The sequence below is a fragment of the Amblyomma maculatum genome, chromosome 1 (genome assembly GCF_055883805.1).
Source record: "Amblyomma maculatum isolate TAMU_Amacu chromosome 1, ASM5588380v1, whole genome shotgun sequence".
NCBI classification, from domain to species: Eukaryota; Metazoa; Arthropoda; class Arachnida; order Ixodida; family Ixodidae; genus Amblyomma; species Amblyomma maculatum.
Genome location: NC_139344.1, coordinates 143,698,441 through 143,715,123, shown reverse-complemented (window position 1 = coordinate 143,715,123; position 16,683 = coordinate 143,698,441). Strand labels below are relative to the sequence as shown.

The 16,683-nt window shown below is 46.6% G+C and overlaps 1 protein-coding gene across 1 annotated transcript in view; it reads left to right on the top strand.

Annotated features, from left to right (window-relative positions):
* LOC146204214 (annulin-like) overlaps positions 1 to 16,683 on the top strand; it is a 73,428-nt gene that overhangs the window by 12,078 nt on the left and 44,667 nt on the right. The window contains exon 7 of the mRNA XM_084589160.1: positions 2,221 to 2,484. Within this exon, the coding sequence (XP_084445286.1) occupies positions 2,221 to 2,484 (264 nt within the window). The remainder of the gene's footprint in view (positions 1 to 2,220; positions 2,485 to 16,683) is intronic.

The window sequence follows — 16,683 nt, the reverse complement described above, 5'->3', positions numbered from 1 at the left end:
GGGCAGCTGGAAATGGCTGGTGCCTTCTAACGGCTCAAGTAGATACGGGAAAGCGATGAACAGGCGGGCCATGTTAGCCGCTGGATGCCGAGTGTACTCGAGTTGCCCGTTGCTGATGCTGGCGTGATGCTCCCCAGTAGCTCTCAAGGAGATGAAAATGCAGCTATTATTAATGTACAGATTTTTGCTTTAAAACTTGTCTTGAGCATGCCAAAGATCAAGACAGTTGGCTTATAGGCCAAATGTCATGGTTGCACTGCTTGACGGCACGCTAGTTAAGATAGATTTTGTGAAACCAAGGCTTCGCAATTTACATCTCCGTCTTGCGTCAGGAAACTTGTTCTGAGACAATATCCGTGATGCTAGACGAAATGTTATGGGTACCAAAGGAAGTTGCGAACTCTGCATTGGGTACTCCGTGCGGACGTGTGCGTGACCATAACTACTTTTCGTTGTGCTGGGAAGTCTGTATTAGCTCACAGGTGAAATGATAGCATTGAAAGAACGTTTCAGGTTTCAACTATATGTTTTTGAATCTGCACTTGCCTTTGGACGTCCATGGCTCAAGATAGGCTTTAAGAAATGTACCTTGAAGTAAAGAGTGATGGTTTAGTTTGTGGGGTTTAACATCCCAAAGCAACTCAGGCTAGAAATAAAGAGGGAGGAATGTCATTCACGCGTGAACGTTAAAAATAATTGGAGCAGAGACCAACGACAAACTGAACGCTTACTCTTTTGTGAGAAGTTTTCAGACCTTAAGTCTGTGTTAAATGAAATGCAAGCTTGTCCCATGGCTTTCATTGTCGCCTTGCTTACATACTTTCTTCTTTCTCTCAGGCCGTTCTCGTCTATATTTTTTTTTTCAAGTTTGAAAATGAAACATAATACAGATGTATTTTAAGCGGAAGTCCTTACCCATTCAGGGGCGCTTAGCACTCATGTGAATTAACGCGCATAATAAGAAATGAAAATAGTATGAACTTCAATGAAGCCGCCGCATTGCAGTATACCAGTGTTTCTCAAATGGGGGTCCGCGAAGTCCACACCACGAAAAAAAAAAAGAAAGGGTCACGCGATAGCTTTACCCCGGCTAGACAGTTTTACAGAGTTAAAAGCACAGAGGTTCAAAGCCGACTTTAGTTCTAGCGGCATGCATACCAACGCCGATGTGTCGCTTCTTCCCTACGTCCTCTGCAGGCCATGGGGCGCTGACTTATCAAGCGCGCATTTCTCAAAGGCCAGCTTAGACTAGACTCAATCCCAATTGCGCCATCTGTTCCCGGAATTGTGCGGCAGCAGTTGCAATTAGTCACTTTTAGTGGCCCATCGGTGCATCTAATATAATTAAACAGGAAAAAAATGCAATATTCTTGTCCTCAGTGTGCGGGGACAAGAAATTCAAGTCTATGCAAATTTGAAAGCTGAAATGGTTGTAACTAACGACCAGTAACAAATATCTAATTACAACGAAGCAAACTAAGTGCGTCTGTTAAAAATTATCAGAATTTATTCAACCAGCTTTCTGGCTAACACAGTACATCTGTTTTCTCACTCCCGCCCCTGTTTCTGTCAAATGCATCTAATACCTAAAAAGGCCAATTTTTAGGTATGCCTGGCAGGCTTCGCTTAACCACTCGGGATAATTCTAATGCCCCGCAAGAAAGAGTGCGCGCAAAAGTGCGCAAAGCTAGTTCTTGTGAGGCTCACAATACTATGTGGCATCTCACTCGCACAAGACATGCATGAGAACATTTTACCTGCTCATAGTCCGCACATTTTACACGTCCACTTGGCATCCGCGCTCTGAGTTTAGTCACATATGTACACATGTAAGCAGAAGCCGCGATCTTACGGCTTGTGCTTTCCGCTGCAGCTCTTATGTCCAGACTCTGTCTTTACTTATGCGCAACTTCTAATTGCATGAAGCCCCAGACGCAGCTTTGCGACTGCTCCTCGAAAAACGGAGGAGTGCACCTTCACATCTATAAGCGCTGAACAGATAAAGAATAGGCACTTCGCCTCTTCGGTTATGCGACCGAATTATGGCAGACCCCGACTAGCTGACTACTTCATGATCGCGGGACCGGCTAAACTTGCACGTGGTCCCATAGCATGCACATGGGAGCTTCGCGCACTGTCGGTGGGAGCCTTGAAGCTCACTGCACGCGTCGCCGTCGTGACGCGGGGAAGCAGCCCTGACAGGCGGGTCTTGCGGTGCAGCTTGCTTCAAGGAGGACTACGGCAGCGGCGGCGGTGGCGGCGGCGGAGAGGAGGCGCTCCGGCATCCGCCCTGGTCCGTCCCAGTCGGGGGGCGCTCGGCAGCAGCCAAGTCGACATCCAACGCTAAGAGCAGCGCCAGTCCGGCCGATCAGCGCCGTCGGGGAGCCATGGGTAGCGTCCTCTCCTGCTTCCACGGCTCGTTCTCGCCCAGCGAAGCCGAGACCGACCACAAGCTGCTTCCTGTCGCGCCCAGACCACCGGCCGGTGAGTGCCTCGCAACCGCCGCACGGCGAAATGGCTCTAGCGCGACGTATCGACACTTTCCTTAGCAGATCCTTCGTTTATTATTCCAGGTAATCGCTTAAAATCACCTTGTGCGCGAAATGTTCCACGTTGCCCATGACAGCACGTGTCCAGTGTTGACAAACTATACGCCACCCCGCCACACGTTTTGTAGCGGGGTAGCTGTAGCAGAGGACAACTATATTCGAGGATCTCGAATCGAAAACGGTGCACTTGGTTTATGGCTCTGGCTATGGGAGCTTGTTTCGGAATGGGCTACAATGCACTGCGTTTCATTCATTTTCAGTCGGGGTGTGAGGACGTTGTTCAACGTGTAAGGAAGCTGCGCTTGCTGTAAGACAGCGGTGAAGAGGAAATCACACACAGGCGCGCATCGTACGCGTTGTGTGGGTGTTCCTTCTCCTGTTTTGTCTTGGTGTGTCAGACTGCTTGGATGTTAACTTCTCCTTTTGAAATCATTCAAGCTGCATTTTCATTTCGTAACTACACTTACGGGAAGTTTTCACCTCAAAAGGTAATCGCGAGTAACGAAGCCGAAATAGCATTTCACGTGTCTTTTGCCTGAATAAAAGGTGTGTGAGAACAGTGCTATGCACAGTATCTGCAAGGCAGCAATGCCTCCATCCGCTTATGCTAATACGAAATTCGTCGGGATTCATTCTACGCTCGCTGGTTGGCAAACATATCGCAGCCTAATCTACGAAAAAAAGAAAGGAAGCCTTCTGAAAAATGTCGTGACACATACTTGTTCGTAGTAGTAGTCGGGCCTTTCGCAGCACCATTTCACTCGGCTCTAAATAATCTGCAAATAAAAACAAACACACGCTAACATGCCTGCGTAGCCGCATTGCGTCGATTATAAATATTTGCCGTGATAGAAAGCTGAAGCAAGCACAAATTCATTTCTGGTGTCCTAAAACAGACGAGGAGCGCACTGTGTTTTGATGTGAATATACAATATTCGACACCTTAGTGCCAATGAACAAAGGGTAGGCGATTCAACTTCTACCTTCCGCACCAAGACCGCAAATTCCCTTTATACTGAACGCAACTGCTTTCTTTTTTCTTTTTTTGGTTCTTACCCGGCACGTTGTGAAGTCCAGTTAGTATACCTTCCGCCTGCTCACACATCTCAGTTGCACTGCATAGCACAGCTTCTATTAGGAAAAGCAAGCTTGGCCGGCGTGGCGTGGGCTGCCTCGTCTCGCGCTGCTATGCCTGGTGCTAACACGCAGCGTAAACGCGCTTTCTTTACCATCGTTTACGATGGCTTTATCATTAGTCTCCGCCACAAGGAATCTCGTGCGCCTGTCAAAGCTAAAGGTCCAGCGATTTGGGAAAAAATGAGAGTCATTGCTTTTAGCGTGTGATGTGTCAAACCGATAACAGAGGTTTGACCGTTATTTTTTCCACAATTCACCGCAACTTGGAGCCGACTCTCTAGCGACTGGTGCGAACCCGAACTGTGATAGAGAAAAATAAAAATAACAGAGAGCGTCGATTGAAATAAAATTTCGCGCAAAGTTTATATGACAGAGGAAAGTTTATCTCGGTCTGTTCGGTTCTGATAATTACTCGTGAGAAAAAAGAAAATTCAAGTGCGATGAGGTGAAAGCCATTATTGCGCGGTGGATCGTAGCCCTCCACTACGGCACCTATCTCCCTTTCTTCTTTCACTCCCACCTTCCTCCCTTCCTTTACGACGTGGTTCATGTGTCCATGGAGAATTGTGACAGATACTGCGCCTTTTTTATCCTGTAAATCAATTTCAAACGCCGCTGATGCCTGCTGTACTAACTCCTCCTAGACATCTGGGTCTGCTTCTGTTTTCTGTGTGGTGCGGTGTTTGAGGAAGCGGCCAATGAAAGGCGCCGCACGGACGCCTGGATCAGACGCCCGGCGGGGTCAGCTTCGTTTATGTATAGTATATGCATGAATCGCATTGTGACGTGATGACCTGTAGTGACGGTACATGACGCGCCCCTTGTCGAACATAGCCAGCATTTCATTGAACGCATCAAAGTTCACCGGCGTTCTATAATTTGTTTACAGGGAAGGAAAGGCGCAGTATCTGTCATTCGCGGAATCCCGCTATATCATACTCACGGTATAGACAAGGAGAATTATGAAGAGCGTTTCACGATCCGGGGCGTGGCGCAGTTGGAAAAGCGCTGGGTTGGGTATCCGAGGGATGGAGTTTCGGTTCCCGATGGAGACAACGTTTATTAATTTAACTCTCGCTCTCGAAAGCGTGACAACTCTGCTGACAACCTTCTGTCGACAACGAATGAGCCATTAAAGGCTTTCGCCTTAAAACATCAGCCTGGTACTTTATTTTTTTGCTTAATTTCCTCGTCTATAAGACGAACTGGTGGGTAACTCTTTGACAAGGCAGCTACGCAACGGTACAAACGGAAGCTGGTTACAAAGCTCAACCTGCCTATCAGTGTATCATTTTACTTCAGTGCAGTGGCTGTACTTCGCGAACTGCACACGTCCGTTATATATTAGACAGACATAGTGCTGACCGTACGCTTCACAATTCTTGCCCGCACCCGCTGTTGTCTAAATACGAGCATTGCTAGGTTCGTCTAGCATTGGTCCAAGCATTGCTTTCCTATCGCTTTTAAGGAAGGGCAACTGCGCTAAATAAGGAGACACCGACTTCATAAAAAAGCGCTGACATTGCTGCAAATATATGATTTGGAAGGAATCGTTATAGCGATATTTTACAGCGCCTTTGAGTTCAAGATGTGAAAAGAGGAAAGACAAAAAAATTATCCGGGCTTTGACTCGGTAAGACCGATTTATCGGTGCGAAACCACAGATAACGTGGTTTTGCATGACGTTAAACGTGTTGACACGTGTTGTGCTTGGCATCACGGTTGCTATGGAGACGAGGCTGAGGAACAACAATGGTTGACAAGATTATTGCTCTGCTCTAGTGTCCGTAGGAGTATTCTCACGCTAATCGCACAGTCCATTTCATATTTCCCTGGCTGCAGCCGATTATAGATGCGAAGAATGAAAGAAAGCCTGACTTTTCTTGAGTTACAATATTGCCGGTTAATCGTATCTTGAACTCAAAGTAGATCTCTCACTTACCTCAGGTAAACAAAAACGGCGATTGGGAGGGTTGGTATTCACATAATAACTTTTCAAGCTGTGTTATGGCATAGCAGATTTCTGATAAGAGTAGATAAATTTTATAATCAATCATCCCTATTTGGGTTCGCTATTTTCCTGACCACTCCTGGTATGCATGAAACGTTTCCCCAGAAGTAAAATATACAGGCTGTGTATATAGAAAAACGTAACCAAACCTCTCAGTCACGGTTAGCGCAGCTCACCGGAGGGAGAGCTGGGCAACTGCATGTATAGGACCTGCGTGTTCCTCTGAAGGCATGATCACATTATGAAGCGACTCCACGTTTGTAAAGCCATGGCTACGGAAACCTAATGTGCAAATGTATGTTCTGACCCCCCCCCCCCCCCCCCTCCCCCCGCCTTCTCTTTTTTTTTTCTCTCTCTCCGCCGGTATATCTTTTTTTGTCGTGTGTCACTTACATCCTTTTAAATAGTAACATCTGCTTTTCAGAATCTGTTTCAGCGTCGTCCTTTCGCTTTCGCTTTAGTTTTTTTTTTTTGAACCCGTTACCGTGGTAGCGCAGCAGGTTTGCTTTCCTAAAGCGCGAGGAACATAAACATGACCCATAGAGTCGAATGTGGTTACTTGATCACTCGTCCATTTCAGAATGAGAAAGAAAAGCCGCTGCAATGGCTTTCTTTTTTCTTCGTGGTAATGCACAGTAGTGTACACTACTTACGTTGCCGCATCCGGCTGTATTAGAGTGCCCACACTTTTTTTGTTTTCCGTTGCGACTGCCGCAAAAATTAACGTGTTTAATCTCCCTTGGTCGATGGTCGTTCGTGCCCATATGCTGATGGAAAAGTTCCGTTAATTTGTTTCAGTTATCTCTGAAAAACTAAATTCCTTCTCGCTGCGTTCAGTAGCTAGAACAGCTAGCGGAAGCGATCACCGTATTTTCACGTGACCAGGCACTACAGTCATAGGTGCCTCGGTCTGGTAACATTAGCTTGCAACTGGTGGTGCACGCAAAGCTGTTTTTTTTTTTTGAAAGAAAATAAGATGGTTGTATTTTTTTTCAGTGTGGAATAAATGATGGAAACAGTGCTTTTCGCTCAGCTAGACCAAAGAGTGCTCGAAAAGGAAGAAAAAAAAAAAAGAATACTCAAAATTGGCAGTGAAAATGGTACGGAAGCTTCAAGCTCCATTCATATTACTTAGGCAATCGCTAAAAACTTCTTTGTTCCCAAATATTTTCAACGCTGTTGCTGAAAGTGTTTGCTCGACAGTTCACCGCGACTCAAGTCCTTGAGGTACCGTGGTTGTAACCAAGCGCTCTTTAAAATGAAAAAAATTAGGCATAAATAATTTTTCATATTTTTCATGCAAATATGTAGGAATAATTAATTATATGTTAATTAAGTATATTAACTAAACAAAAAGGCAGCTAATTAAGCTAAATAGTGGAACACCGTGGAAATTTAGCTAAGCAGTGCAAAATAATAAAATATAGCAGCTTCTAGAGCACTTGAGTTCCGATTTCAGAGCCATATGAAGGTACGGTAAAATGTCATTGGAAATACATCTTGTTCTGAATTCGCACAAAGCAAGATAGGCAAGCAATTCTGAATTACGCCACTCAGCTGTACTATGAGTCATTCCGTCATTAAAAATGGATAAAATACATGTACCACTACAAACTAAATCGAATGGTGTCTTATCTACCGAATCAATTCCAGGAAAAGTTTCAACGGGCCTATAGCGCGATTCAAGTCCCTGATTTCACAGAACAACACATTGCTCATGCTATACGTTTGCTTTGGAAGAGCGTTCGAAGCGATACGTGCGTTGCATTTATGGCTAGAGAACGCATCACTACCAGCCGCCGCTATTACTCCTGTCGCCTTTTTTATACAGTAAAATTTAATTAGGTCTCTTTCTCATACATTTCTTGACCGTTTATAACTTTAGTGCTCTCTTGTTGGCGTGAAGACTGTTGAAGCTGGCAAAATATCTGCTACAAGAATTTAAGTGTCACAAGAAGCTTAAAGAAGCATCTGATAAATGCGGCATGCAGTTTCTATTGAGGCAACAGAAAAATGTTCTTTTTATAGTGGGCCACGGACATTGGGATGTAATATCAGACATTTGTACTGCCGCTTTGCTCCTGTGCTCCGGAAATTTCAACACATGCAGATGCTCGCTCTACTGATAAAGTATGCACACGTAGCCAAAAAAAAGTAAGAAATAAAGGTCCGACTAGCCTTATTCACGTCATTTCTTAATATAGCGCTGAAAGTAATGAGTGTGCCCGAAAGTAGCGCAGCTGGGGTCACAAGAGTACCAAACTAAACGTCTTTGCAACGACCGCGCAAAGTGAGCGTGCGGCTTCAATCACCCTGCTCTCTTCGCTATGGCGTGGGCAGCTTTTCATAAAGGCATGCAAGCTCTAAATTAAGCATCTTCAGTATGATTGGCGAAGACAGTTCGAAACGGCGGCGCGAACCTTGATCCCACGAGTGTTGCAGAGTCATTGTAGTGACGCCAACCTTGTTGGCAACACGCAGGCGAAATCACTTGGAATTAGTCGCAGCTGATGGCGCTGGCAAGAAATGACGTCGTGCTGCTGAGAAGCTGGCGTAGGCAGCGCGCAGACGCTGTCCATGTGGGCGCAAAATTCCTCCTGGCCCTTTTGTTATGTGGTAACGGATGCAGCTCGCGTCGCCGAGTGCCGAATGGTCCACCACGCTAGCAACGTGCCGCGCTCGATTTACAGCTATCGCATCAGGCTTCGGTTAGGTGCGGTATCGTCTTCTTGCTGCGACGGATTTACGATGACACATCATTAGTCAAAGATCGGATGAGATTTGTAAGACATGGTATAAAGAAGTGCTGTATCATCAACCAGTCATGAATCATTAGTCATGGGCCATGAAAATCGATTCGTGTATTTCGGGAGCCATTGGTCATGAGACAGTAAGTGCTGAGTCATGACGCGTGGGCAAGTAGATGTAGAAATGCGTCGACTAGCAGCCTTCTCATTTCACAGCGAGCCTATGATGTCGTAACTTGGTGCAGAGTAACCATGAATATCGTAGAACAGATTGTGGATGTTTCAAATTTTATTATAGACGTAGAATATTTTTAAAACGCCAGGGAACATATAGGTGTATTAGTGCTGAACATGACCCATGAAAACATATGTAATGACATCTTTAACAAAATAAATGTCTGGTTTCGGAGAGCACCAGTAAACACGACAGATGTTTAAAAGTTAGCCGATGTTTCGAAGAAAAAATATGAGAAAGTATGCTATGTCATTCTGAAGCAAACCAACATTTTAGGTGCCTCGATAAATGAGCATTGTAAAGACCGCCATACCACTGAAAAAGTAGCTATCCGTTGGGTGCTTCTCGCAAGCGCGACAGCTTCTCGTGTTGTCTGACGCGCTGCCACGCAGGCTACATTCCCTCTTAAATACTGCCGCTCCAATGATGCAAACCTTCAAGCTGAAGCCAGTCCTCTCACAGCACGATAAATGAACCGCGCGCAGCACAGACGACCAAAATGCCCCATCTGCACGCAAACCTCGTTCGCGGACGAACGGCGCGTACGCGCGCAAATAGAGGTGTCGTCTGCGCCGCCGTCTGTTACAGCGGGCTGTCCTCTTTCGTTTCCTCCTCATGACGTTTGAGAAGTGGTTTTTGAATGCAGGTTGCACACCTTCAACGACCGTTATTAGAAAGAAAATTCAGAGCATATGGCAGCATATCTGGGTACAAGAGAAGCTTGCGGGATTCTGGAGAAACGCCCAGCGGACAACTCGCCTGTCGGCGCTATATGGGAGCTTGCCCGAAGCCATGGATAGCCCGCCATGTTGTCGTCGCTGGTAACAGCTAGACAAGGTAGCGCGGTAGCGCTGCAAGGCTGCAGTCAATTGATAGCGAGTCCCTTGTCGTTTTCAACGGTTCACTAAGTAAGCACGCGGTTACTTGTGCGCTGCGCCTGCATGCGTACAGGATGTCGCAGAAGAGCCGAGAGCTAGGCAAGTTGGATATAATTCATTTAGCAAATACTCAGTACACACTGACGAGGACGGAGACGAGTGGACACAAGCGCTCGTGTGTCCACTCGTCTTCGTCCTCGTCTGTGTGCGCCGAGTATTTCCTAAACGTACAAGGTGTCGCCAGATTCCCTGTCTGTCGAATCTGTCCGAAAGAGCGGGCGCGCTATGAAGAAAATGCAAAGCAGAGTGCAGCGTTAACCCGTTCATGCTGCGCACGGACCGACTGCACTATGGGTATAGACTTATCACCGCACGTCGACATTCATGAATCATTTTGAATTCATGATTTCCATGACAAGTTTGGTATAGTTTCCCGGGTTGACGTCGATCTCACGTCTGTTGGTTCGCGCGAGCCATTCGCGTCGTGCTCTTAATTGGGCTATAGTTGGTGAACGAATTCAGACATGGTGCTAGCGCACAAGAAAGCCACAAACGGAAGGTATACGACACACGCTAGTCCTGTCCTAGTCCTAGCGTGTGTCCTGTCCCCCTACCATCTGTGTCTTTCTTAGCTAGCCCATGCATGTCTGAATTCGCGTCGGGTTCGCTCAGAGAGCTCACCTTCTCGCACTCGATCAGGCGTATTCTTTGAATCCCGAACAACGCGCAGTCGGCCTGTCCAATCGCGCCAGAATCGTCTGCGCGCATTTTACGCGGCTGTGTTGCGGCGCTGCGTCCTCTGCTGACAACGATGACAGCATGGCGGATTACCTCTCTTCATGCAAGCTGACGATGTGTGTGGCTTCACAACACATTATTTTAGCGTCGTTTTAAAAAGATTGCTCCCGGAATGACGTAGTGTACTTTGTCACACACATCTTCAAAACTCTCGGCAGTGTTTAACTACCGGCTAACTCTTCTGGTGCTCTGCGAAACGATAAAAAATGTTGCGGTAAGTTGTGTTTACATTGCGTTTCTATGGATTGCCCTCTCAACTGGCACCCTCATACGTTTTGCGGTGTGTTATATATACTGAGCCTCTGAAATGGCGTTTCATGCCTTCACAGTCTGTTATGGGATGTTCTTGGCTTCTCTGCACAAAACAACAACAACAACAAAAAAAAAAACAAAAACAAAAAAAAACGACATCATAGGTGCTCTGTGAAAAAAAAAAAAAAAAAAAGCTGCTTTGAAAACATTCGATTCCATGTACTCCTATGTGCGCTAAGCCTACTTTTCACCCCCAGTCTACTGCGGCGTCGCGAGTGCTCTTTTGTAAACACAGTGTTGGTCTACAAGGTTTTTCAGTGTCCACTCTTTTCCATGCATTGCTACTAAATGAAAAAACTAGGAAGAGTGAAAGCGGATGCCCTTTGGTGTGTATTACAGCCGAAAATGTTTCAGATTCTTTCATGCGCGATGTCACGATGTGGCTTACTTGAGGTTTCCATCCAATGCTTGGAAATTTGTCTGTCAGCACACGCCTGCGTATAAATTGTCTCCAGTTTTTCTCATTCGAACGCAGCACACCCAAGCTAACTATGCAAGTGTGCCTTCTCGGAAGTGGCTTAACTGGTACATTATATCAGGAAATATTAAACAAGAAAACGCGGAAAAAAATACCTGGTTTGGTTTGATTTAGTAAGGTTTAACGTCCCAAAGCGACTCAGGCTACGAAAGACGCGGAAATTGACATTTAGTGATGACTTTAGTGACGCGTGATGGATGGATGGATGAATGGAATATAGCAGCGTCCCCTTTGAAACGGGGTGGTAGGAGTTGCTATCATGCTCATTTTTCTCCCTATATCATAATTATTGTTTAAGATTGGTTAACTATACCATAATTGTATTTATTGAATTTTTGTTTCTACATTACTAACCTTATGTCACTTTTCTGCTTTTAAGCCACCAATCTTCCAGCCGTTTTTTGCTAGCTTCCACCGCCGGTTTATTCACCCTGCCGCTGGTATCTCTAAACCCCAGAGCTTCAGGAGCAGTGACTGCGCCTGCATCGACTTAAGGATGGATACCATTACATTCGAGTATAGTATGGTCAATTGTTTCACTGGAGTTACCCCATACAGCACATGCGTCATCTTCATTGTTAAATTTCTTTTTGTAGCTGCGTGTTCTAAGGCAGCCTGATCTAGCTTCAAAAAGTAGTGCACTGCCTCTTGAGTTATCAAAGAAATCTTCCTTCCTGATCTGCCTTTTCCACTTTCGGTATAATTCCACGTTCTGTTTTTTTCCCATCGAATTTATCCAATGTTTACCTTCTGATGTCCACCGCATTCACTGCCCTCTCTCGGTGAATAATATGAAGAGCAACGAAGAAGGCAGAATAGCTGCGTCCGCCTTGGTATCCACTTTTGTTTTAGGAAAACGTACGTTCAATCCATTGCTGTTCGCATCACCGCCCAAAATGAATTCTCGCATACCTGGCTGCTTGCTGCGTAGATTAGACAGGCCGCACAACGCGCGGGCGCTCGTGCCGTTGTTTATGCGTGCTGGGAGCGGCACGTCCTTTGTTCCAGTGCCTGCCGCGCACTGCTGCCGGTGTGCGGGAAATCCGTGAGGAATATTGACAGTGGGTACGTGATGTTCGGCGTGTCAGGGAAGCCTCATGTTTTGCCTTGGGAGCAGTCCAGGCGCCGTTTGTTTTACGAAATTGAGCGTTGCTGTAATAGCCTCGCGGCAAAGGCCCACTCCTCAACGGTTATTAATCCTTATCTTAGAATCGCATGAAAAAACAAAAAGGAATGTAGTAATGCCAATTAAGTTAGTCATGGTGAAAATAATAGGTTCTTGAAGTTCCCGTGAGAAAGACATGGCTTGATAGTAACTTTATATTGATGGCATAAATATTGAAACAATGCGTCACGTCACTTGCCACTCATAAACTTGTGAGATAAACTTTTTTATGCTCGTATATCGCACAATGAAATACGTATGTACTACATGTTTTGTCGTTGCGCGTACGGACTATTTGCTATTTAATCGACATCCGAGCTGCCGAACTAATGGCCGTTAATCTGTAAAGGCTAATTTGAAAATTCACGTACGCACTGTCCACATGCATCTCCCGCGATACGGTCTTTCAAAACTTCGTAGGAAAAAAAAAATGCGTGATTGTTTTGTAAATGTCCTTTTCTCCACCACTCCACATACGCAAAGTTCGCATTTGTCTTGGCTATAGTGGGTGGCCGAAAACATGAATTTCACTGTAGCTGCGCAAGTGGTTAAAGTTTATCATGCACACTGCACAATAGTAAACAGCTCTAGATGAGTTCTTAATTTTGACCAGATAATTATCAGCCAAGCCGAATACGGAGTTGACACTTGCTGCCATTGTCGTAGCCACTGAACGATCGTAGTGCCGCTTTTCGTACTGGGCGATTTTGAGTAACTCACTCCCCATGCATGCTCCTCAAGAGAGTAAACCCTGTTGAGAGCGAACGGACGAGCGTATCTGCAGCGCTGTCAGCGATGCAGATCGGCTCTCTCGACCGCGATGTAATCGCCACTGCCTAATCACCCGTGTGGGACACCCGGATGACGCGGCTTGCCTCCGCCGCTCTTGCGTCGCGCTCTGGCCTCGCCCACCATGCGGACGGAGGAGGCGCGCGAGGTTTTGCGCGCTCGCTGCCGGCGCCCACGTCGGCCCGCGCGTGCCGAAATTCTTCGCGCTTCCTGGCGCTGCCGCCGTGTTCGAGCCGTGCGGCGGCTTCCGACGGTCCCCGCGTGGGCGGCGCGAGTCTTCAGTGAAATACGGGCGTGAAAGTGCTTTGGCAGTGTTTGGACATTTCCTCCGCGGGCTGTACGCCATTGAGAAACACTGGCAGGCGCCGGAAGTCGGGGGATCGACATCTGCCAAGCTGCTGGAGGGGCCAGTCGCGCTCCTTAGCGGGCCTCACCGGGCAGACCTCGCGTTCTCAGTCCGGATCTTGCCTCTTCTTGATTTTCTCGAACCGTCTACGGCAGTTTCCTAATACATTTTCTTTTATTCCGAGAAAAGGGAGGGGGGAGTCGGTCTCAAGGCGATATATGGGTTGCCTTTTTTCTTTCTTCCGAAAGGGCGGAGCTTCTTCGTCTCTCTCCGAATCAAGAGAGCGTGTGGAAGGTGCTTGTGTGCGCGTACTCGAGACGCTGTGTACTTCGTGTAACTGAGAGGTCGTCTGAACGCGTGCGCGGCGGCAGGTGGTAGATCGGTTGCGTAACGCCGCGCTTGTGTGCGAGGTTGCCCCATCTCTTCTGTCCTTGCCCTGTGTGCACACTGTATGAGATGCCGCCGCATTCTGGTCGCAGGGAATTCCTCGGAAACGGCGTCTTTCTCTTCCTTCTAGCGCCGACCGGGAAGCTGCGTGTACGATCGTCCCTGGCCCTTACGGGCGTGCCATGCTTTACGGGTCTTAGGGGGCTGTTTTTCTTACTTGTTCGACACGAGTGCAAGGACAGGAAGCGTGTTTTACGCCTAGAAACACCCAAATCTTGGCATATAGGTGCGCATGTGATGTCACATGGGATGAGCAAGAAATAGCAGCAGTTACTTCAGCAATTTTTTTTTTCTTCCAAGGGAACAAAATGAAAGAGGCTGGCGGAAGTTTTGCCAGTGCGGTATCAGCAGGAAAGCAAACAGCGGCTAGCAGAGTGGCCCATAATCGTACTTACTTAGCTTTTGTTGAAGTTTCCAGAGTCTAACCGGGGTAGCGGCGCTCTTAAATTGCTTTGTCGTATTGTTGTTAAGTTGATGACGACGCAGAGGGATGTGGAACGAAAAATGGTAGACGTAACGTTAGGAGATAGGAAACGTGCTGAGTGGGTCAGAGAAATAACACCAGTTAATAACATTCTAGTAGAAATCATGAAGAAGAAATGGGCATGGGCAGGTCCTGTAGTGCGAAGAGGGGATAACCAATGGTCACTTAGGGTAACAAACTGGATTCCAAGCGAAGGAAAGCGTAGCAGGGGGCGGCAGAAAGTCAAGTAGGCGAATGAGGTTAAGAAGTTCGCAGGGGTCAAGTGGATGCAGCTAGCACAGGACCGGGTTAACTGGAGGAATATGGGAGAGACCTTCGCCCTGCAGTGGGTATAGTCCGGCTTATGATGACGATGATGATTGTTTCCGAAATACTTATTAAGCACTTACGAAATAAGGCCCGCGCGAAATACTTTTCAGCACGTAATAGCAACTTCTTAAGGTATACACGTATCAACTGAGGATATATTGGTCTGTAATATTTGCTACATGCAGGGATGGCAGGCGCCAAGTGCGCACAAGCCTCACGTGCTGTCGGGAAGGCGGAGGCAGTGCCAGCATGTTGCGCCTGTTAAAAAGTCTAACCCTTATTTGTAGTATTTTCCGAACGCAAAGAAGCCTTTTTTTTCGGCCCTGGGGTCGAAGACGATGTTATTGCCATTGGCTTCCACCCAAAATGCAACCCTGTGGTTACGAGATGAGCTGTTTTCCAGTTTCCGCGCTTTGGGCTCCATCGCCTCAGAGTTAAGTGACCCGCCGTTAAAAAAGAAGAAGAAGAAAAAAAAAAGAAAACCCAGTGCAACAGTTGTGATGTGTTCACAGGGTCTGTTCAAAGTGAGAAGAATCCTACATTTCTAGTGATGCTGTAATGGTGATATGGTCGAAGCGATAGGCAAGCAACACAGCATCAGCTTATTAACGTTATAAATTCAGCCATCATTTGATGTATCCATTAAGGAGCTATCCCCTATTTTTTTTTTTTGTCAGGAGGTTTCTATTAGAAATAAAAAAAAAGTCTGCCTTTCTATTCCTCATAAGCAAAGCAATGTATATAGTGCATCAAGGAAGACGCAGTTGACATAGCCTATAAAGTTCAGTATTACCAGTATACAAGACTGTAATTCGGAAGTCGCTCATTGCAAATGGGATACTTACAGGGGCTAATTTAGGCCTGTAATATTACTGCACCTAATAGTTCTCCTCCCCTCCTCCTCCTCCTCCTCTTCTCATCACCATATCTTCTTGCTCGGATGTTTGCAAAAGGGGTGTTATAGACATGCGTCGTGCGTTCGCTGCGCTGTCTGGGACTTTGCGCGTGAGAGGCTTACGCAGAATGCATTCTGCAGCCGACGGACTGCGATTCCCCTGCGGAATCCGCGTAAGCGCAGCACCTAGTCACAATGTGGATGCGCAGGCTCATTGCAAGGAATGATCGCTGCAAATCCAAAATGCGATGTGTCCAAGCGGTTCTCTTTACACGTTTCCTTGTGACAGGAGAATTTTTACATTGAATCACACGCAATTTATATAAAGCGCCTGTACAAGACAATTCTAGTTCAGTTATAGGCAGAAAACAAAATTATACTGCTCGCTAATACTATACCAGTGCACAGCGATGAAGATGTTTATAATGCAATCTATTCAGTCAGTTCAGTCGTTCAGTCGTGTCCGACTCTTCGTGACCCTATGGACCATATCACGCCACGCTTTCCGGTCTCTCACTATCTTCTTAACATCACATAACTTCATCTGCGGCGCCTCGAGGATGCCATATAACCATCGTGTTCGCTGCCTACCCCTTCTCCTGTGACCCTCAACCTTTCCCAACATCAAATCTTTCTCCAGCGACTCCTCTCTTCTCATCAGATGACCAGAGTAGCTGAGCTTTAACTTTAGAATTTGACCCTCCAATGAGCAGTCAGGGTTTATGGTCGGCAATGTCGACTCATTTGATCTTCTGGCCGTCCAAGGAACTCTCGAGATTCTCCGCCAGCACCACAATTCAAACGCGTCAATTCTTCGGCGGTCAGCCTTCTTCACAGTCCAACTCTCGCATCCATACATCACAACTGGAAATACCATAGCACGAGTTATACGGATCTTGGTTGGCAGTCTAATGTCTCTGCTCTTTACTAGGCGGTCAAGGCTAGCCATGGCTCTCTTTCCCAGAAGCAGGTGTCTCCTAATTTCGTGGCTGCAGTCTTCTTCCGGGGTGATCTTGGAGCGCAAGAAGAGAAAATCTGTCACAGCTTCCACTTCTTGTCCCTTGATGCTCCAGGACTTTATGGGGCAAGACGCCATGATCTTT